General features: G+C 45.0%; 1 protein-coding gene across 2 annotated transcripts in view; it reads left to right on the forward strand.

Annotated features, from left to right (window-relative positions):
• Positions 1 to 1,346: 1,346 nt before the first annotated feature.
• The window catches only part of phactr2 (phosphatase and actin regulator 2), a 108,806-nt gene continuing 86,949 nt past the window's right edge, over positions 1,347 to 23,203 (forward strand). For both annotated transcript variants that reach the window (XM_067988529.1, XM_067988530.1), the window contains exon 1: positions 1,347 to 1,678. In XM_067988529.1, coding sequence (XP_067844630.1) covers positions 1,636 to 1,678 — 43 coding nt within the window. In that variant the 5' untranslated portion in view covers positions 1,347 to 1,635. The remainder of the gene's footprint in view (positions 1,679 to 23,203) is intronic.

Below are 23,203 nucleotides of genomic sequence, written 5' to 3' on the forward strand. Positions count from 1 at the left end.
CACCGGGCAGCTGTTTTGTACGTTCTGACGTCCTGGCGTCGACATTCACCTGTTTTTGGATCGCGAAACGGCTTCCTATGCCTCCAAAATGGTGGGCAGGAAAAACACGCTCGTTATGGGCTGGAAATGCGCCACCTGCCATATTGGTAAATGCCAAAAAATCGGCGTGTAATGCCCGTACCTGAAAGAGGCCTAATGCCTGCTCGAGGCCCCCACTGCAAGATTGGTTTGTCCTGTTAGGCTGCAACCAACAAATATTTCTCCTCGTGACCCCACATTCAAAGCAGGTGGGCTGCTGCCGCGGCTACTGCTACCCCCCCCCCCCAACACCGATCGGCACCGCGAACCCATTCCCCCCCCCCCACCGATCCTGACTTTAGCCCTCCCCGATCGCTGCCCACCGCTTCCTGCCGCACCCACCCCCCTACTGTTCGGCACAACTTAAACCTCCCTGCCCCCCGGATCCTGACTTCTGCCCTTCCCAAACACCGCCCACTGCTACCCCCCCCCCTCCCTCCCCGATCGCCTACCCTCCCGGTCACACCCGCCTCCTCCCTCCTTCCCAACCTCTTTACCTGAGGGCCGCCGATGGCACCTCAGCCGCCTGGACCTCCATTCCTCTCTGTCAGCGAGCTGCCTAGGGGACGCCCATTAGGTGTCCGCTGTTCGCCGGCTCGATGATGATGAGGTCCAAGGCCCAATATTGGGTGTGCCTTGGGCCAATCCATTCAGGCACGGGCTGATCCTGGGCCGAACCTCTCGGCCCCTGACTCAGGGCAGGAATGGCAGGCAATTTGGGCCCAGGCCCCTCGGTTGAGCAATGAGTGGCTCAGCAAACCTCACAGGGTGAGGAGAAAAAAGCGGTGAAAATAAGGGTTTAACGATCCCTTTTTAAATGCTTCAAAGAAGGGGAATAGAGACATTTGTTTTGAAAAAGGTTGTGGGACCCATTGTGTCCCTCTCCTTTGGCCCTCAAGCTGACTGATGACGATGTTCAGTTACCTTGTGCAAAGAGCTCTACTGAATTTATTCCCTCCCCCGTCTCCCACCCAAAAAGCACCCAGCCCAAAAAGTTGCACCTTCCAGATTTGAAATTATTCTACCTTTCCTTTTATTGAAAATCTAACTTTTTTAAAAAATTGTTTTTGAAGTCGAGAGCTGCAGAAACACTTTTTTTTCTCAATACATTTTTTTTCCTATCCCTCCCTTCACGATTATTTCCCTTGTGGAACACAAGAGGGATACAAATCCACAGAAGGGATTTGCTTTCCAGTAACGCTGTACCAGCTTGGGACTCCCTCCCCATGCCCTCTGACCCCTCCGAGTTAATCTGCATAAAGGAATGACAAGCATTTTAGCTCAACAGGAACAGACGGGGCTGGAGTCTGAAGCAAAAGGGCTGGGTGCTCGGGAGAGAGAGAGCTGAGAAAGTTTTCAATCAGTGTGTGTGTGTGTTTGTGTGTGTGAGTGAGTGAGTGAGCTTCGAAAACCTCCCTGCGGAAAAGAAAGTGAAATGAACTCGTGGAGTCCTGACTGGTGGTGGAGATGTGGCTGTAGAGTGTCTGAGACTGTTTTGACGATTTATTGACTTCATGCAAAAGAGGATAAAAGGGCTCCTGTTTAAGCAGGACGAAAATGGGGCAGACGTCAGTGTCGAGCTCCTCTCAGACTGCAAGTGGTGAGTAAAACTGCAGTGACTCTCCCTCCAGAGCTTCAGCTGAGGCGGCTCCAGACTGAGGGATTCGTGTTTCAAATGAATGGAGTTAGTGACTTTTAAAAAAAAACTAGTTTTCTGCTAAAAGTCAGTTAAAACTGTGATTTTTTTTAAAGAACGGTTAACCAAATAACATAAATTAAATACTTGGGGTAGTTTTAAAGTGAATTTGCATATTGTACCGTACTGGCATCCTGTTGCCTCTCTGTACTGTTCAACTCTGTCCGGTTTTGCGTATCTGCACTTATCGTTCCTTCCCCCCAGTACTCATTGTGTTGAATATGCACATTGAGGTTTAACCCTTACCCTGTTAAATATCCCAAAGTCTACACAGCAGTTGGAGCAGCCAGTGATTTATATCCGCCATCTGTCCTCCAAACCGGAGGATGTCTTTACTTTTCAGAGCAGTGCGACTCCTTACTTAAGACACCAATCTGTTGACGCCAATCATCACTTCTCCTTTTTCTCTAAACTCCGTAAATTTCTACGGCATGAAACTGAGACTGAAGATGTGAGTGTGTTGCCTTGGAGACACCGAATGGCGCCTCGATCCTCAGGCGTCAGTCGAGATGAGTCAGGCAGTGATGAGGTGATAGAGGGAAATCAGAGACTGTATTTTTTTACGGTGAGGGGTGAAGCGGGGAAGGGGGGGGGAATGGAGGGAGGGAGGGAAGAGGAGCTGTGCTGGTTTACACCCCCTGTCAACCGGAGTCAGAGCAGCGTCAGTGAAGGTCGGGGGTGGGCTGCCTCCCATCGAACGTAGGAACAGAAAGAGGCCACTCAGCCCCTCGAGCCTGTTCCGCCATTCAATTAGATCATGGCTGATCTGTACCTCAACTCCATTTACCTGCCTTGGTTCCGTAACCCTTAATACCCTTACCGGACAAAAATAACCTCAGATATCAACCTCCTGTGACGAGGGGGAAGTTTTACTGATAAAGAGAAGGGTTTGAACATTCAGGGAGGAATCTTAATGACCCTGATGAGGAGGTAACAACCAAAGGTTACTGTAGTTAGGGGGGAGTGCAGGAGGTGAGACGGAGTGGGGCAAAAGATATCAAATGGAAAGGGCTGAAGGGTCGTCTTCAGCCATGCGTATCACATGACTTGAGGTGCTGGCCTGAAGGAACCTTATTTGGGTCACAAGTTAAGGCTTGCCATGGGGAGGAAGTGGCTATGTGGTGAGAGGGGGGGGGAGGGGAAGTTTGTTTATTTTTAGAGAATTGTGCATCTCCTGGGGGTTCAAAGGAAAGCAGGCCCGGAAGAATCTAGTCATGGAGAGCAATCCCAAGTAAGCATAGATGGAGGAGCTGCCATTCAGATGATTATATGGAAAGGGAAATTCTAATAAGTTGGGGTTATTTTCATAAAACTGTTAAACCAGAGAATGTTTCTCACAGGGGTGATGCAGTTGTATTAAGAGAAGTTTCGGGAACAACTGGCTTCCTGAGCATTTTGACTGGCTGTTGGGGAAGTTCCTTTCCACACTTGATGTCTATACTAGGGGGTGGAAGAGAGGAAGTTTGGTTTCTTTTTGATGTTGTTTGACACAGTGCAGTTCGTTTTAGATGCCTTTAACTTGTTGCCTTTGGTTCCTTCTCCTGTCAGGGACCAGTCGGGGGGTTTTCAACAACCCTTTCTACAAAACCATGAAATGTTCTTACACCGAGCTCTAAGTCAGTGATGCCATCTCCCTCCCCTCCTGCCTGACAACTTACAATATTCCTTGATTTTTTGTTTGTCATGTTGTCTCATTATTTATAGTTAACCATGGAATCGTATAGAAACCTAAAAATCTCCCGACAAGAGGAGGCCATTTGTCCCATTGTACCAGTGTCGGTACTAGCTCCACATGGGAGCTGTCTGCTCTGATTCCATTTCCATTGCTCTCTCCCTCTATCCTTTAAATGCCAGCTTGGCTCAGTTGATGACACTGTCACCTCTGAGCCAGAAGGTCATGGGTTCAAGTCCCACGAGAGGAATTGAGCACGTAATCTGGGGAGGGAGTGCTGCACTGTCGGAGGCGCTGTATTTCGGGATGATAAACTAAACCGAGGCCCTGTCTGCCTGTTCAAGTGGACGTAGAAGATTCCATGGGACTATTCGAAGAAAAGTTCTCCTGGTGTCCTGGCTAACATTTATCCCTTAGATAATACCATTAAAAATACGTTAACTGGTTGTTATCACATTGCTGTTTGTGGGATCTTGCTGTGGGTAAATTGGCTGCCACGTTTCCTACATTACAACAGTGACTACACTTCAAAAGTACTTCATTGGCTGTAAAGCGCTTTGGGACATCCTGAGGTTGTGAAAAGCTGGAATACAAAGGGGAGGGAGTTATGCTTTAGTCATACAGAGCCTTGGTCACATCCCATCTGGAGTACTGCGTTCAGTTCTGGGCACCGCACCACAGGAAAGATATATTGGCCTTGGAAAGCATACACTATAGATTCACCAGTGATACAGGGCTTAAAGGGTTAAATTGAGGGGACACTTAAAATTAGAGCTAGGCCATTCAGGAGTGAAATCAGAAAGCACTTCTTCACACAAAGGGTAGTGGAAATCTCGAACTCTCCTCCACAAGGCTGTTGAGGCTGGGGGTCAATTGAAAATTTCGCAACTGAGAACGATAGATTTTTGTTAGGCAAGGGTATTGGAACCAAGCCGGGTAAATGGAGTTAAGATACAGATCAGCCGTGATCTAATGGAATGGCGGAACAGACTCGAGGGGCTGAATGGCCTCCTCCTGTTCCAATGTTCTAAACCATCAGCAGAAACACTGTGTGTAAACAGGGTTTCCGCTGAGCTTCCGCCAAAGTTATGTCGGTGGAGCGGGAGGAGCCCCGAGGAAATTACCGCCATCGGTAATTACGATAATGCCCCAGTGGCTCAGTTCCTAGCATTTGACCGTGCTTTCTCATACCTCAAAGGGTACAGTGGACAGCGTGTATACATTGCTGTATGAACAAGAACCCCGAACAACTGAATGTTCACTAGATTGATTCCTGGGATGAGAGGGTTGTCCTATGAGGAGAGATTGAGTAGAATGGGCCTCTACTCTCTGGCGTTTTAAAAGAACGAGAGGTGATTTCATTGAAGCATGTAAGATTCTGAGGGGGCTTGATAGGGTAGATGCTGAGAGGCTGTTTCCCTTGGCTGGAGAGTCTAGAACTTAGGGGACATAGTCTCAGGATAAGGGGTCGGACATTTAGGATCGAGATGAGAAATTTCTTCACTCAGAGGGTTGTGAATATTTGGAATTCTCTACCCCAGAGGGCTGTGGATGCTCAGTCGTTGAGTATATTCAAGGCTGAGATCAATAGATTTTTGGACTCTAAGGGATATGTGGATCAGGCGGGAAAGTGGAGTTGAGGTCGAAGATCAGCCACGATCTTACTGAATGGCGGAGCAGGCTCGAGGGGCCGTATGGCCTACTCCTGCTCCTATTTCTTATGTTCTTATGTTAAGGAGTGTCAATGGTGTGACTGTCCCCACCTGTGTCAGGAATTTTTATTTTATAAGTGCTTTGCTAATACAGGACTGCAATAATATATTCACAGTGAACTCATCTCAGCGTGTGGCAGAAACAGCCATGTGCCTCACTATCAGGAAAGACTGAACAGGCTGAGCCTCTTTTCTCCAGAAAAGAGGAGGCTGAGGGGGTGACCTGATAGAGGTCTTTAAAATTATGAAGGGGTTCGATAGGGTAGATGTAGAGAAAATGTTTCCACTTAGAGGGAGTCCAAAACTAGGGGTCATAAATATAAGATAGTCACTAATAAATCCAATAAGAAATTCAGGGGAAACTTCTTTACCCAGAGAGTGGTTAGAATGTGGAACTCGCTACCACAAGGAGTAGTTGAGGTGAATAGCACAGATGCATTTAAGGGGAAGCTGGGTAAACACATGAGGGAGAAAGGAATAGAAGGATATGGTGATAGGGTGAGATGCAGTAAGGTGGGAGGAAGCTCGTGTGGAGCATAAACACCAGCATAGACCAGTTGGGCCGAATGGCCTGTTTCTGTGGTGTGAATTCTGTGCACTCTCCATCCAATTGCCTCAGTGTACCTGTCCCAGTCTGCTCGTGACTTTCTGTTGAGTGATTGCACAGGTCTGTCACGTGGCTGACCCAGGTATGTAGTTGCCCCAAATCTTTGTTAATATTGTGAATAGAGCAGTAACATCCCCACTGTTGAAATAAATTCACTGATTAAAATTGGTTGTTGAGCGAAACGTGCAAAAGTACAATTATTAGGACCCTGAAGGACGTGGTGAAGCAACACCATGTGTGGTTTGAGTCACACCGATGGAGGGCTGCACTGATCCACTTCTCAATTGTCCTGACCTCTCCTGCACCTTGGTTTAAGTCAGAGTTGATGCCTGATGCTTGCTCATGGGTTGAGTCACTGTCAGGTGGACAGATGTTCCCTTGGAATGCTCTCCTGGCCGGCCTCCCATCTTCAACCCTCCATAAACTTGAACTCATCCAAAACTCGCACCAAGTCCCATTCACCCATCACCCTTGTGCTCTCTGACCCACATTGGCTCCCAGTCTGAAAGCACCTCAATTTTAAAATGCTCATTCTTGTTTTCAAATCCCTCCATGGCCTCACTCCTCACTATCTCTGTAACCTCCTCCAGCTCTACAACTCACCGAGATCTCTGTGCTCCAATTGTGGCCTCTTGCGCATTCCCTATTTTAGTGACTCCACCATTGTTGGCCATGCCTTCAGCTCCCTAGGTCCCAAGGTCTGGAATTCTCTCCCTAAACCTCTCCGCCTCTCTCTCCTCCTTCAAGACGCTCCTTAAAACCTACCTCTTTGACCAAGCACCTGTCTTAACATCTCCTTATGTGGCTCAGTGTCAAATTTTGTTTGAAAATCGCTCCTGTGTGTTATAAACTGGATAGCCGGGTGGTGAAGGCTAGAATACTAGAGCCTGGTCTCCAGTTGCTCCAAGACTTTATTCACAGAGCTCCACACAACAACACAAACCACACCTTAGATCAGCTTTCATATATGGATACAAGAGAGTTCCCAATTGATACGCACCACCTGAATACAATTAACACTAATTGATCACATGGACACAGTTAACACTGTTAAGAGCCTTGGGATGTTTTACTACGCTAAAGGTGTTGTATAAATGCAAGTTGTTGTTGTAAGGAGGAAGAGTCTCCTTAGGGCCATATTGAGGCCGGGCATTCACTGTGCACTTTGGGCTGTGACACGGGTGGGCCCAAGCAAGGGGAGAAGGTACAAATCAAATTGGTCGTTCTGCAAATAAAATTTTCAGTATTGTGAGGCAGATTGGTAGCTGTGGCTCGGTGGGCAGCACTCTCGCCTCTGAGTCAGAAGGTCGTAGGTTCTTAGCCCCACCCGAGACTTGAGCACAAAATCTGGGCTGAGACTCCAGTGCAGTACTGAGGGAGCGCTGCACTGTCGGAGGTCCCATCTTTCGATGGAATGCTAAACCATGACCCCGTCTGCCCTCTCGGGTGGATGTAAAAGATCTTCGTACAGAGTCACCTGTGAAACGGGCTGTCTTACGCACAGCTGCTGAACCTGCGATTTATGCTGTGTGTGTTTGGGAGCGAGAAGGCAGGATTTCCTGTGCCGCCCATGACTCATACTTTGAGTTCTTGCCTGAGGTGATGGTGTAAACTAATAATGAAAAATAATTGCATTGCAAAATAGTTTTGTCCAGTGAGGTGATTCCCGCGCTGAGAGGTTTGGGAGAGGCAGGAAATCTGAAAGAAACTGGATGGTTGGTGCAGGAGTAATGAGTTTTACTAATTGTAGCTTTTTAGTTAGAGTTGTGGGGCATGGGACTGCAAAAAGTGCCTTTCTGACCAATTGTTGCAACTTAATGTGCAAATCCAAGCTCAGTTAATAACAACAACAACTTGCATTTATATAGCGCCTTTAATGTAGTAAAATGTCCCAAGGCACCGGAGTGTAATCAGACAAAAATTGACACCGAGCCAAAGGAGGAGATATTGGTACATGGCTAATGTTGTCGTCATCCAGGAAAATCCTGGGATCATTGAAGAAACAATTCGATGCAGCATTGGGGGTGGGTGGTTGGGGGGCTGTAGAGTTTCTGGATGGTGATACCTAAAGGGGGCTACTAACGACCACAGGAGCAACTTGCACTTGTTCAGCACCGTTACTATACAAGACCCCCCGAAGGAGCTTTACAAAGGAATGATGGGGAGGATGGAGGCTGAACCATGGGAGAGAGGTCAGGGGAGGTGACTGAAGGCTAGGTCAAGAAGGTGGGTTTGGAGGAGGTTTTTAAAGGAAGGTAGAGATGGAGTTTCAAGGAGTAGGCCTGAGGCGACTGAAAACTCTGACACCCACAGTGAAGGGAAGAGAGGCAGAAACCAGAGAGGATAACTCAAATCAACAGAAGTCTCACAGCTGGGGAGGGGGCAGGGGGTGGGGGGAGATTTAGATTGCAATTTATCTTTTGCATAATGTGAGTTCTTGAGTTCAGCATACATCTCTAACGATTAAAAGAAAGACTTGCATTTATAGCCTTTTGCGACCTCAGGACATCCCAACGTGCTTTACAGCCAATGATGTACCTTTTGAAGTGTAGTCACTGTTGTAATTTAGGAAACTCGGCAGCCAATTTGCACACAGCAAGATCCCACAAACAGCAATGAGATAAATGACCAGATAATTTGTTTCAGTGATGTTGGTTGAGGGATAGATATTGGCCCAGGACCAATATTCGATCAATATACAGGAGAGCACTCCTGTTGTTCTTCGAATAGTGCCATGGAATCTTTAACGTCCACCTGAGAGGGCAAACGGGGCCTCGGTTTAACATCTCATCCAAAACAGGGCACCTCCGACAGTGCAGCACTCCCTCAGTACTGCGCTGGGAGCGTCGGCCTAGATTACGTGCTCAAGACTCGAGTGCAATCAGGGTGTGCACCAAGCCTGATTTGCCAGCACTTGCTGCTGGGCTTCTTGAATTGATTTTCCGAGTAGTCATTTGCCGGCCCTTCTGCGGCACCCTGTACATTCACCGCTTCAGCAGATCGTGGGCTGAGGTCGGGTGGCAGGAGGTGACGATTCCTTTCCCGTCATGTCCTTCACTTCTTATCACTGTCGGTGAGATAAAGACGCAGCTGGCAACCTGTCCAGTGAAAAAATAACTCTCACGTGCCTTTTCTTATTTTTTAATTGCACACCGGTAGCTCTGCTGGTAGTTTCAGAGCCAAGTTTTCAATACGCTTCATTCTGGTGAAGTGTCTTGGGATGTTTGTTACGTTAAAGGTACATATAAATGGAATTGGTTCTGTGGAATTGCTCATTGCCAGGTTTTGACGGCCCATGGGTGTGTCCCCTGGATTGAAATGCATGCCCGTCAGTGACTTACAAAGAAAGACTTGCATTTATATAGCGCCTTTCACAACCTCAGAGCGTCCCAAAGTGCTTTACAGCCATTGAAGTACTTTTGAAGTGTAGTCACTGTTGTAATGTAGGAAACGCGGCAGCCAATTTGCGCACAGCAAGATCCCACAAACAGCAATGTGATAATGACCAGATAGTATGGTTTTTAATAATGTTGGTCGAGGGATAAATATTGGCCAGGACACCAGGGAGAACTCCCCTGCTCTTTGAAATAGTGCTGTGGGATTTTTTTTACATCCACCTGAGAGGGTAGATTGGGCTTTGGTTTAATGTCTCATCTGAAAGATGGCACCTCTGACAGTGCAGCGCTCCCTCAATATGGGAGTGTCTGGATTGGGACATAAACCCATGCATAATCTTCTGAATCAGAGGTGAGAGTGCTCCCACTTAGTCATGGTCATTACAAAGAAGAGCAGGGGAGTTTTCCCGTGTCTTGGCCATTGCTTAGATAAGACCAGGTTAATCGAGAATTCCACAGGATATGACTGCTCCTTTGTTGCTGTGACCAAAGACAATTTTTTTAATATTGTGGAAAGCAAACAACCAGAGTTAAATTTAAGAAGATGTAAAAATGATTGGTTTTCCCAGAATTTGAGAGTCAAAGAAATCTTGCAAACATTTCCTCAGGAGATTTGACAGGTGGGATCGAGTCAAACTGAACAAGATCTCTGGAAGGGGCTGGCTGGATGGGTCATGTGACCGTGTCTCATTCCATGCTTTCTTCTGCTTGTGTGACGGAACCTATATATAAGTGTGTTCCTATGACTGCAACCCATGATCGCCGGGGGCAAGCCGATAGCACTGCACCTGCAGAGCCAGATCACATGTTGATCCTCCAGATCTCTGGTGGGGAATGGAGAACCAAAACCTTCTGATCCGATGATGCACCAACACTGGAAAATAGTCACAAAAGGGAAGATTAAGCCGCAATTTTATCTCACCGAAAAGCAAAAGTAAATTTTGAAGGAACACTCGTGCATAGACCAGGAAAGTTGGGTTTGTTTTCTTCGTGAAGGAGCGGTTTGATGTCACCCAGCTGAGGTTTTCAAGAGTTAGAAGGGAATTTGATCAGGGTTGTTGATTCTAGAGAAGGGCTCAAACGCCAAGGGTTGCAACTTACAAAGGATGATGTTAGGAGCATGAAGTAAAGTCTGAGAACTTTTCACTAAAAACAGTAAATAGGTTTGTGGAATAAGATAACCAGGGAAGACCATTAAAGCGTAAATGGGATCCAGAGTCAACTAGATGCTGGTTTTGAGAGATAGAGAAAAGGAAGGGATGTGGAACTCACTACCACAGGGAGTAGTTGGGGCGATTAGCATAGATACATTTAAAGGGAAGCTAGATACGTACATGAGGGAGAAAGGAATAGAAGAATATGCTGATAGGGTGAGATGAAGAGGGGCGAGAGGAGGCTGGTGTGGAGTATAAACACCGACATGGACCAGTTGGGTCGAATGGCCAGTTTCTGTGCTGTACATTCTGTGTAATTTGTAATTGAAGGATATGGTTAGAAGGTGGATAGGTGAGAGTCAATCTCTCTCTAAAAAGGGAAAAGGCTCATTGGGCTGATTGTCGTTTGTTCTAAAATTTTATGTTCTTGGGGGTGTCTCACCTATCAGCACAGTGAGATGGATCTTTTATTATGTCATAGGAAGATAGGAACAGGAGTAGGCCATTCAGCCCCTCGAGCCTGTTCCGCCATCCAATGAGATCATGGCTGATCTGAGACCTAACCCCATACACCCACCTTAGCCCCATATCCCTTAATACCTTTGGTTAACAAAAATCTCTCAATTTCAGCTTTAAAATTAACAATTGAGCTAACGTCAACTGCTGTTTGTGGAAGAGAGTTCCAAACTTCTAACACCCTTTGCGTGTAGAAGTGTTTCCTAACTTCACTCTTGAAAGGCCTGACTCTAATCTTTAGGCTATGTCCCCTAGTCCTAGACTCCCCAACCAGCAGAAATAGTTTCTCTCTATCTACCCCATCAGTTCCCCTTAATGTCTTGAAAACTTAGATCAAATCACCCCTTAATCTTCTAAATTCCAGGGAATACAACCCTAGTTTGTGTAATCTCTCCTCGTTATTTAACCCTTGGAATCCATGTATCATTCTAGTAAATCTACACTGCACTCCCTCCAAGGGCAATATATCCTTCCTAAGGTGCGGTGCCCAGATCTGAACACAGTACTCCAGGTGTGGTCTAACCAGGGCCCTGCATAGCTGCAGCATAACTTCTATCCACTTGTATTCTAGTCCTCTAGATATAAAGGCCAGCATTCTGTTAGCCTTTTTGATTATTTTCTGTACCTGTCCATGACATTTTAATGATTTATGTACATGAACCCCGAAGTCTCTTTGGATCTCCACTGTTTCAAGCTTTTCACCATTTAGAAAGTACTCTGTTCTATCCTTTTTAGGTCAAAAGTGGATGAGCTCACACTTGCCTACATTGAAGTCCATTTGCCACAGTTTTGCCCATTCACTTAATCTATTAATATCTCTCTGTAATGTTATGCTTCCATCTACACTGCTTACAATGCTGCTTATCTTTGTGTCATCAGTAAACTTGGATATATGGCTCTCTATCCTGTCATCTAAGTCGTTAATAAATACAGTGAGTAGTTGAGGCCCCAAAACAGATCCCTGTGGGACACCACTGGTCACATCCTGACAATTTGAGTACCTGCCCATTATCCCTACTCTCTGTCTCCTGCCACTCAGCCAATTTCCTAACCAGGTCAATAATTTGCTCTCAATTCCACGAGCTTCAACTTTAGCTAACAGTCTCTTATGAGGGACTTTATCGAATGCCTTCTGGAAGTCCATATAAACAATATCCATTGACATTCCCCTGTCCACCACCTTAGTCACCTCTTCAAAAAATTCAATCAGGTTTGTCAGGCATGACCTACCCTTTACAAATCCATGCTGGCTCTCTCTGATCAGCTGAAAATTTTCAAAGTGTTCAGTCACTCTATCCTTAATTATAGACCCTAGTGATTTCCTGACAATAGATGTTAGGCTAACTGGTCTATAATTCCCTGGTTTCCCTCTCTCACCTTTCTTAAATAGCAGAGTGACCTGTGCAATTTTCCAATCTAAAGGAACAGTTCCTGAATTGAGAGAACTTTGGAAGATTATTATAGTTAGGGCTTCTGGTCTCGTCTTTTTACATTTCTTCACCAAAGCCTGCCAAGTAACAGCCCTGACAAGTTGCACTATTTTGGCTAACGATTCTACTCCCGTTTGCTGGGTTTTTTTTAAACCTGTGTGATGCTCACGGTGAAATCCTGCAAGTCCCAGGGAAGTGGGAGAGGGTTAATGGACAGGGAGGAAGCTCGAAGGGTGTTTCCATTTCACAGGAAACCTTTGACTGATCTGAAAAAACAACCCTCTCCTAAAGCACAAAGCAAATCATCAACGCGCCTAAAAACAACACAAAGGGTAAAGCTCTCCTCAACAGTCAACACTCAACATAATGAGGTTCCCTTCGTAAAACAGACTGGACAAAGAACACCAAGCATCAGAAGGAGAACAAACAGAACCAACTATTGAAAAAAAATCCTACTAATAAATCTTAAAAGGCAACATCGAGAAGATGATGGGATTTAGATTTTAGGATTTAAAAAAGTGAAATCCATTTAAAGAGAGCGAGCTCTGTCTATATTAAAGTCGAAGTAATTTTTAAGCCACTCCAATCAATGAGAGTTGACGTAAAAATTGCCGGGTAGAATTTCTGCAGGATCACTTCATTTACACCGTAAACATCACTGAAACTGTTTCTCCAGGATTCCCCTCCAGGTCACAGTGGGAGGTTGGCCGGGTCCCCGCGGATACTCCACCCTCGACCCTCGCCACTTCCAGCCGTCGAGCGCAGCCTTGTCCCGGAGTCGGGAGGTTGTGGATTTCTGGACCTGAGCACCATGATCCGGGCTGAGGCTCCAGTGCAGGACGGGGTGGGTGAGATGTTGCACCGGGTTCCCGTGTGCCTGTTCGGAGGAGCCACTGATCCTCCCCCGCAACCCCAGAACGGATTGCGCTTTCTGGGATCGTGTTGTGCGCACAGCCGCTGCCACGTTTGCTCACAAAACAGTCGCTGCACCTCAAAAATCACTCATTGTGTGTGAACTGCTTTGAGATGGCGCTGAGACGTGAGAAAACAATAGTGGTACGAAGACAAGTATTTTGTTTACCTTCCTTTAACAATAAACATTAGAAAAGCCAATATGTTGTTTATAAATGGTTACCGCACAGATGCAGGGCTTGTAAGCAAATCCATCAGGTGCAGAAAATTAATTGTGGCTGTGTTAATGCTTATCTCCAGTCTTCTTGACCTTGTATGTCCTGTTACTGTGTGACGATCCTTTTGATTTGTTTACATTACAGCAGCGTGGTTAGATAAACACCCCCTACCCCATCAAATAATCCATCCGAGCTTCCTGGTGGCACATCTTGATACATCTACAACCTGTTGTGTCGAAGACTGGTGGTTGATGGATCTCTCACTGTTGACCTCCCGTACTTGGCAACAGACCCAGCATGAGGCTACCAGAGGGAGATGCCAAGCAGAAGCCCAATAGGGAACGGCAGCCACCATGTTTTATACCAGCATAGGAGACCCTGAGCTGAGCACAACACAAGGCATAGCCCTCTGCCCTTTATTGTACCATAAAATTCACTTAACCATTCATCGGAAGTATATTCCCACCCTCTCTACAGATGCTGCCGATGGTATGTCTGTGTGTGTGTCTGTGTATCCAGGACAGCAGCCACAAGAGTCTACCCCTTGGTCCTAAACAATAGGTTTTGAGTTTATTGCTGGGTCCCAGGATGGGAGATTGGAGCATTAGTGTATCCCTGGGTCTCGGGGTACAGGACGGGAGCATTGATGCATCCCTGGGTCTCAGTATGGGGCTGAGCATTAGTGCATCCCTGGGTCTCAGGGTACGGGACAGGAGCATTAGTGCATCCCTGGGTCTCAGGTTACGGGACGGGAGCATTAGTGCATCCCTGGGTCTCAGGTTACGGGACGGGAGCATTAGTGCATCCCTGGGTCTCAGGGTATGGGGCTGGAGCATTAGTGCATCCCTGGGTCTCAGGTTACGGGACGGGAGCATTAGTGCATCCCTGGGTCTCAGGGTATGGGGCTGGAGCATTAGTGTACCCCTGGGTCTCAGGATAGAGGACTGCAGCACTGGTGTATTTCTGGTGCTCAGGGTACAGGCTTGCCTCATGGATGTATCCCTGGGTGCCAGGCTGCAGGGCTGCAGTATTGGCGTACTTCTGGTTCTCCGGGTATGAGGCTCGATACATGACAACAGTTGCAGTTGTATGCTCTTTGACGACAGGAGCTGTGAGCACCTCCTCCAACTGGTTTTGGCTTTGTGTAGCTGTGCAGCCTCCTCGGAGATACACAGCGAGCAGGTTCGTTTGTTTTTCAGTATCCTAGGGTATGTTGTGGAATCCTGCAGTTCCAGCCACGATCTGAGCGTGTGGAAAGCATGGTTCAGTACTGTGGTGTTGATCATCTGACCGATCTTCTCTAGCACAAAACTACCTGTTGGGAATGTGGGATGTAGTGAATTTATCTTGTTACGTTTCCTGGCTGTTTTTTCATACATGTGATTTCAAACTCTTCAGTGGAGAGTCAATGTTAATGTCTTTGTTCTTCAATCTGATTAGTTGGGAATCACATCTATGAATGCAACCCTTCAGGAAGGGAGAGGGAGAGAGAAAGAGAAAAGTTGGGCAGGATGTGCGTTATCTTGGTATCTAGGCTGTTCCTGCTCATTAGAGTGTGAACACCACAGACTCACTGGCAAAAACGCCTGGGATGAGCTCTTTATTCACACACTATTTTATGTTCATGGTTTTTTTCTTATCAGGATGATGGTGTTATTGTCATTCTTCAGCTTATGTGGCTACCCGTATACCCATCAAGAGCAATCGCACAGATCCCAGTGTTATACCATATTACTCAAATATGTAGAACCAACCAAGTAACACATGAGTGAGTAAGTGTGCTCAGTTGGGTTCCTAAGTTGTATAAATGTCATGTTACTGGGACAGTTATACTGTATTCTTTTTACAGTGGCAAACCAATGTAAGTTCTTTAAATTAACAAAGCTTTGCTATAGAATCATACAGAACAGACGTAGACCATTCAGGCAATCGTGTCTGTGCCTGCCCTTTGAACGATCTATCCAATTAGTCCCACTCCCCTGCTCTTCCCCCATAGCCCAGCAAATTTCTCCTTTTCAAATATTTATTCAATTCCCCTTTGAAAATTACCATTGAATCTGCTTCCTCCATCCTTTCAGGCAGTGCATTCCAGATCATCACAACTCGCTGGGTAAAAAAATTCTCTTTATTTCCCCTCTGGGTTTTTTGCCAATTATCTTAAATCTGTGACCTCTGCTTACCGACTCCCCCTGCCAGTAGACACAGTTTTTCCCTATTTACTCTATCAATATTCTACAAGTGAATATTGGATTAAATGTGGGACCTCCCTTATGTTTGCATACAGTGTCATTTGAGGAATACCATAATTGTCTGAGGAGTTTATTTTCTACTGAGAAACCTAGGTGAAGAGTGAAGACCTGCAATGGAAGTCACCTCAAAAGTTGAAAGGAGAAGGAGAGAAGATGAGAAATATTGGAAGTAGTGGTGAGTGATGTCAAGATTGGGTTTTTAAAAGCATTTAGAATGAAAAAGAAAGGGAAGACTGAGGGAGATGAGGAATGCCACAGTTTTGAGATCCTGCAAAAGAATGAGTTGGAGAAGAAGACTGTGATGAATCTAGAATTCAACACCATAAGAATGCAGGGGAGACAAAGAGTCCTATTTCCTCCTCAGAAAGCACAAGAGAAGAGCACTGACTGTAGTAATATTGATAAAAAGGGTCAGCCTTGGCTCGGTAGCAGCAATCTCACCTCGAGTCACAAGGTCGTAGGTTCAAGTCCCACTCCAAGGAGTTGAGCCCCATAACCCAGGCTAACCCTCCAGTACCGAGGGAGTACTGCATTATCGGAGGCACCGTCTTTTGGATGAGACATTAAACCGAGGCTCCGTCTGCCCTCTCAGATGGACGTATAAGATCCCACAGCACTATTCGAACTCAGGGGAGTTCTCCCCAGTGTCCTGGCCAATATTTATCGCTCAACCAACATCGCTAAAAGGCAGATTATCTGGTCATTTATCTCATTATGGGACGTTGCTGTGCGCAAAATGGGTCCTACCTGTTTTAAACAGGCCTCAACTCTGGAGGAGACTGACAGCAGCAATGTGAAACCTGATTACACAATGCAGTTTTCAATCACTGAAACCCATTCCAAGGTGATGCCATATTGCTGCAGAGCCCAGGGCAGAGCATCATTGAAATTACAGTGCTAAATGAGGCCACTCAGCCCATCATGCATGCACTGGTGCTATCTCCAACAGGAGCTGTGTACGCTAGTCCCATTTTCTTCCATTTTCTTTTTGGTATTCCTTTTTCCCTTTCAAATAATGTTATAGCTTTTGCCTCAGTAGCCACTTACAATAAAGCATCCTATGTTCTGCCTTCTCCCTTCATTTTCCTAGTAATGGTCCTCAGTCTGTGCTCTCTTATTACCAACTCGCTAACCAGTGAAAACAATCTTTCACTATCTACCCTCTCAAACCCTTTCATAATTTTGAAAAAGCTAGTAGGCGGCCCCCTTAGTTTTCTCTGTGCCAGTGGAAAAAATCCCCAATGTTTTGTGTCGTTTTTACATAGAATGTACAGCACAGAAACAGGCCATTCGGCCCAAAAGATCTATGACCATAAGAGATAGGGGTAGGCTATTCGGCCCCTTGAGCCTGCTTCGCCATTTAATGAGATTATGGCTGATCTGATTTTTACCTCAACTCCACTTTCCCGCCCTTTCCCCATATCCTTTGATTCCCTTGCTGATCAAAAATTTGTCTAACTCAGCCTTGAATGTATTCAATGACTCAGCCTCCACAGCTTTTTGGGGTAAAGAATTCCAAAGATTTACGACCCTCTGGGAGAAGAAATTCCACCTCATTTCCATCTTAAACGGGCGACCCCTTAATCTGAGACTATGCCCCCTAGTTTTAGATTCCCCTCTCAGCATCTACCCTATCGAGTCCCCTCAGAATCTTATATGTTTCAATAAGATCTCCTCTCATTCTTCTAAACTCCAATGAGTATAGACCCAACCTGTTCAATCTTTCCTCATAAGACAACCCTTCCATACCCGGAATCAACCTGGTGAACCTTCTCCGAACTGCCTCCAATGCAAGTATGTCCTTCCTTAAATAAGGGCACCAGAACTGTACGCCGTACTCCAGGTGTGGTCTCACCACGCCCTGTACAGTTGTAGCATGACTTCCCTGCTTTTATACTCCATCCCACTAGAAATAAAGGCCAATATTCCATTTGCCTTCCGGATTACCTGCTGCACCTGTATGTTGACTTTTTGTGTTTCATGTACGAGGACAACCAGATCCCTCTGTACCACACATTTTGTAATATTTCTCCATTCAAATAATATTTTGCTTTTTTATTTTTCCTCCCAAAGTGGATGACTTCATATTTTCCCATGTTATATTCCATCTGCCAAATTTTTGCCCATTCGCTTAACCTGTCAATATCCCTTTGCAGACACTTTGTGTCCTCATCGCAACTTGCTTTTCCACCTATCTTTGTATCAACAACAAATTTGGCCACAAGACACTCTGTTCCTTCATCCAAGTCATTGATATATATTGTAAATAGTGGAGGCCCCAGCACTGAGCACTGCGGCACCCCACTAGATACAGATTGACATTTGGAAAATGACCCTTTTATCCCGACTCTTTGTTTTCTGTTAGTTAGCCAATCCTCTATCCATGCCAGTATATTACCCCCAACACCATGAGCTCTTATCTTGTGTGGTAATCTTTTATGTGGCACCTTATCAAATACCTTTTGGAAATCCAAATATACTGCATCCATTGGTTCCCCTTTATCCACCCTGCCTGTTGCTTCCTCAAAGAACTCTAATAAATTTGTCAGATATGATTTCCCTTTCATAAAACCATGTTGACTCTCCTTGATTGTATTATGAGTCTCCAAATGTCCTGCTACTACTTCCTTAATAATGGATTCTAGCATTTTCCCAATGACAGATGTTAGGCTAACTGGTCTTTAGTTACTTGTTTTCTGTCTCACTCCCTTCTTGAATAGGGGTGTAACGTTTGCGGTTTTCCAATCCGCTGGGACCTTTCCAGAATCTAGTGAATTCTGGAAGATTACAACCAATGCATCCACTATCTCTGTAGCCACTTCCTTTAAGACCCTCGGATGCAAGCCGTCAGGTCCAGGGGACTTGTCAGCCTTTAGACCCATCAGTTTACCTAGTACTTTTTCTCTAGTGATAGTGATTGTTTTTAGTTCCTCCCTCCCCTTTGCCCCTTGATTTTCTACTATTATTGGTATGTTATTAGTGTCTTCTACTGTGAAGACAGATACAAAATATCTGTTCAATTCTTCTGCCATTTCCTTGTTTTCCATTATTATTTCCCCAGTCTCATCCTCTAAGGGACCAATGTTTACTTTAGCTACCCTCTTCCTTTTTATATACTTGTAGAAGCTTTTACTGTCAGTTTTTATATTTCTTGGTAGTTTACTCTCATAATTTATTGTCTCCCTCTTTATTATTCTTTTGGTCATCCTTTGCTGGTTTTTAAAGTTTTCCCAATCTTCGGGCTTACCAGTAATCTTTGCCATGTTCTATGCTTTTTCTTTTAACCTGATACCATCCTTGACTTCCTTAGTTAGCCATGGTTGGTTCACCCTTTTTGTGGAGTCTTTCCTCCTCACAGGGATATATTTTTGTTGCGAGTCATAAAATATCTTTTTAAATGTTTGCCACTGTTTATCCACCATCATACCATCTAATCTGTTTACCCAGTCCACTTCAGCCAATTCCGCCCTCACTCCTTTATAGTTGTCCTTATTTAAGTTTAATACAGTAGTTTCAGACTCATGCCGGTGTTTATGCTCCACACGAGCCTCCTCCCTCCCTACTTCATCTCACCCCATCAGCATATCCTTCTATAACATTCTCCCTTGTGTTTATCCAGTTTCCCCTTAAATGTATCTATGCTATTCGCCTCAACTACTCCTTGTGGTAATAGGTTCCACATTCTAACCACTCTTTGATTAAAGAAGTTTCTCCTGAATTCCTTAATAGATTTATTGATGACTGTCTTATATTTATGACCTCTAATTTTGGACTCCCCCACCAATGGAAGCATCTGCTCTATATCTACCCTATCAAGCCTTTTCATAATTTTAAAGACCCCTATCAGGTCACCACTCAGCCTTTTCTCCTCTCGAGAAAAGAGCCCCAGTCTGTTCAGTCTTTCCTAATAGATATAACCGCTCAATTCTGGTCTCATCCTTGTAAATCTTTTTTGTACCTTCTCCAGTGCCTCTGTATCCTTTTAACTATAAAACTTATCTTAACTGTAACCTCTCGTTCCTGGTGTCATTCTAGCGAATCGTCACTGAACCTTTTCCATGGCTGTAATATCCTTCCTATAATAGGGGTCTCCAGAACTGAACAACAACAGTTCGAAGGATATGATGGTAGGGTGAGATGATGTAGGGAGGGAGGAGGCTTGTGGGGTGCATAAACTCCAGCGTAGACCAGTTGGGACGAGTGGCCTGTTTCTGTGCTGTAAATTCTATGTAATTCTGTCTAACACCTTGCATTTCTATAGCGTCCTTGAAATATCCGAAGGTGTTTTGCAGAGAGGTGTATGGAAAACGGGATGAATTGTCTGTCAGATTACAGTATCATTTTATAACTTTCACCCTGGAGCTGAATGCTTTCACGAGTGTTGCCCAATTTATAATATAAACCTGTGGCAAAGATTTTCTCTGTTTCCTTTGTGTGGAAATCATAAGCATGAGTATAAAGTACGTGTTTATGACTTGATAAACAGATGAAAGCTTGATCCTTTTTCTTTAATAAAGAATGAGAATTTTCACTTGTTTATGTACTCTAATTCATTGCTCCTCTACAAATGAGTAACAGATTAACATTTCTCACACTCCCTCAACTCCTGGAATCCAAGGAGAGTTGTCTTGGAAACAATTCTCTGCGATTCTGCACAAATTCAAAAGTCTCTTCCTTTTGGGAATTGGTGATCATGATCTGTCAGTTGTGGCAAGGTGATTCAACCATATATTACCATTATTGACCAAACACATTCAACTAGTCTATTGATTACCAATGTTTTTGTCTGGATCAAGGTGAGGGATAGCAGTCATTGGGTGTGGAGCATTTTCCATTTCAGGCTCCCACTCTTAGCTCTGGAAGTGCTTAATGCTATCACAGTTAAATGCATGGTCAAGTTTCCTCTACTGTTCCCCAACAAAGTGCTTCAACCCCACCCTCAAAGGAATAGTCCCTACTGCACCAGTGTGACCTTTTTTTTTTCCATTTCCCAGTTTGTATCGAAATAAGAGCAACGTTGGTTTGCAGGCCCATGCCTACTAGGGACTGGATTCAGACTCTCCAAACTACAAAGAATGCATAGCAGAGGAACTGGCCATTTGGCCCAACTGGTCTATGCCGGTGTTTATGGTCCACATGAGCCTCCTCCCACCCCTCGTCATCTTACCCTATCAGCATCTCCTTCTATTCCTTTCTCCCTCATGTGTTTATCTAGCTTCCCCTTAAAAGCTATTCGCCTCAACTACTCCATGTGGTAGCGAATTCCACATTCTCACCACTCTCTGGATAAAGAAGTTTCTCCTGAATTCCTTGTTGGATTTATTAGTGACTATCTTATATTTATGACCCCTAGTTTTGGACTCCCCAACAAGTGGAAACATCTTCTCTCCATCTACCTTTCATAATTTTAAAGATCTCTATCAGGTCACCCCTCAGCCTTCTCTTTTCTGGAGTAAAGAGAGCCAGCCTGTTCAGTCTTTCCTGATGTAATCTCTCAGTTCTGGTATCATCAGTTCATTTCACAGAGCAGCCAGCAAATGGAGGAGACTCTTGGGTTGGCTATGAACTGAGGTGTCAGAGATGAAAGGCTAAAGGTGTTATAACCCACTGCACGACAGAGTCTGATCATTATCCATTGTTAATTCGCAATTGAGCCATAAAGTGATGCGCCTTCTGACACTCAACTGCTCATTTCCTTGTCACGATTGTACATTGAAAGTACTGAACCAGGCTCCCCCGATGCTTTAGTAGATAAATGGCGGTGGTACTGAGTTATATAGACCAAGAAGGTCCCATGTTTGATCCAAGTGCTGTGCTGACCCAGGTTATTTCAGTGAAGGTTGCAGCGGAAATGTGTGTGTGTGAATGTCAAGTGAGGAGAAGATCAGAGTCAGCTACAATGTCCCTTATGATCAAATAGCGTTCTCACACTGGCTGTCTTCCATACTTGGCGAAATGCTAAAGGACAGTGGAATTGTACCTTGAGGAAAGGAGGAGAGAAACAATAGCAGACAGTCACAAGTGCAGTTTTCCTATATTGCTGTGACCTCCTCCCAGTTTCTTACCAGCATACAAAGTAGTGGATGAGAAGTTAAACTGAGGCCCCGCCTGGCCTCTCAGGTGGATGTAAAAGATCCCAAGACACTATTTCAAAGAAGAGCGGGGGTGTTCTCCCGGCATCCTGGCCAATATTTATCCCTCAACCAACGTCACTAAAACAAATTATCCGGTCATTATCTCAGTGCTGTTTGTGGGATCTTGCTGTGCGCAAATTGGCTGCCGCATTTCCTACATCACAACTGTGTCTACGCTTGAAAAGTATTTCATTGGCTGTGAAGCACTTTGGGACATCCTGAGGTTGTGAAAGATGCTATATGAATGTAAGTCTTTCCAGTGTGTTTTTGTCTGACTACACTTCTGTAAAGCCCCTTGAGACATTTTTCTACATTAAAGGCACTGTATAAATACAAGACGTGCAATGGGGGTATTTAGAACTATACACTGTCCATTTATTGCAATGCAAATGTCAGAATGTGGTGGCTGAATGCTACTGAGCAATGTACAACACAATGAAATGAAATCTACTTTTATTATATTTGTACCTAAAAATTTCTGTGTTCTCTGCTTCCACTTTCTTTGGTCTTTCGTGACCACCATTCCCAGTGAGCAGGTGTGCAAGTGACCTCGAGGGAGTGCAGTTGTGAAACATCGCCCCGTGATTCTTCTCCAACGTGTTGTTGCTCTAGATGGAATCATAAAATCTTACAGCACAGAAGGAGGCCGTTCAGCCCATCGTGCCTGTGCCGGCTCTTTGAAAGAGCTATCCAATTCGCCCCACTCCCCCATAGCCCTGCAATGTTTCCTTTTCAAGTATTTATCCAATTCCATTTTGAAAGTTACTCTTGAATCTGCTTCCAGGCAGCGCATTCCAGATCATTACAACTCACTGCGTAAAAAAATTCTCATCTTCCGTCTGGTTCTTTTGCCAATTATTTTAAATCTGTGTCCTCTGGTTACCGACCCTCCTGCCACTTGGAACAGTTTCTCCCTATTTACTCTATCAAAACCCCTTCATAATTTTGAATACCTCTATTAAATCTCCCTCTAACCTTCTCTGCTCTGAGGAGAACAACCCCAGCTTCTCCAGTCTCTCCACATAACTGAAGTCCTTAGAGTATCCACTAATTCCCAACATCTGGTCTATGTGAGGAGCAATAATACTTATTGATCCATAAGCAGAATCTGCCAGTTCAAGTTTAGTGACTGGTTTCTATGATTTGTTCATGACATGCACCTGGAATACTGCATACAGTTTTGGTGTCCATACTTAAGAAAAGACATGCTTGCTCTCGAGGCAGTACAAAGAAGGTTCACTCGGTTAATCCCGGGGACAAGGGGGTGGACATATGAGGAGAGGCTGAGAAGATTGGGACTCTACTCATTGGAGTTCAGACGAATGAGAGGCGATCTTATTGAAACATATAAGATTGTGAAGGGGCTTGACCGGGTGGATGCGGTGAGGATGTTCCCAAGGATGGGTGAAACTAGAACTAGGGGGCATAAT

This window comes from Heptranchias perlo, chromosome 8 (genome assembly GCF_035084215.1).
Source record: "Heptranchias perlo isolate sHepPer1 chromosome 8, sHepPer1.hap1, whole genome shotgun sequence".
NCBI classification, from domain to species: Eukaryota; Metazoa; Chordata; class Chondrichthyes; order Hexanchiformes; family Hexanchidae; genus Heptranchias; species Heptranchias perlo.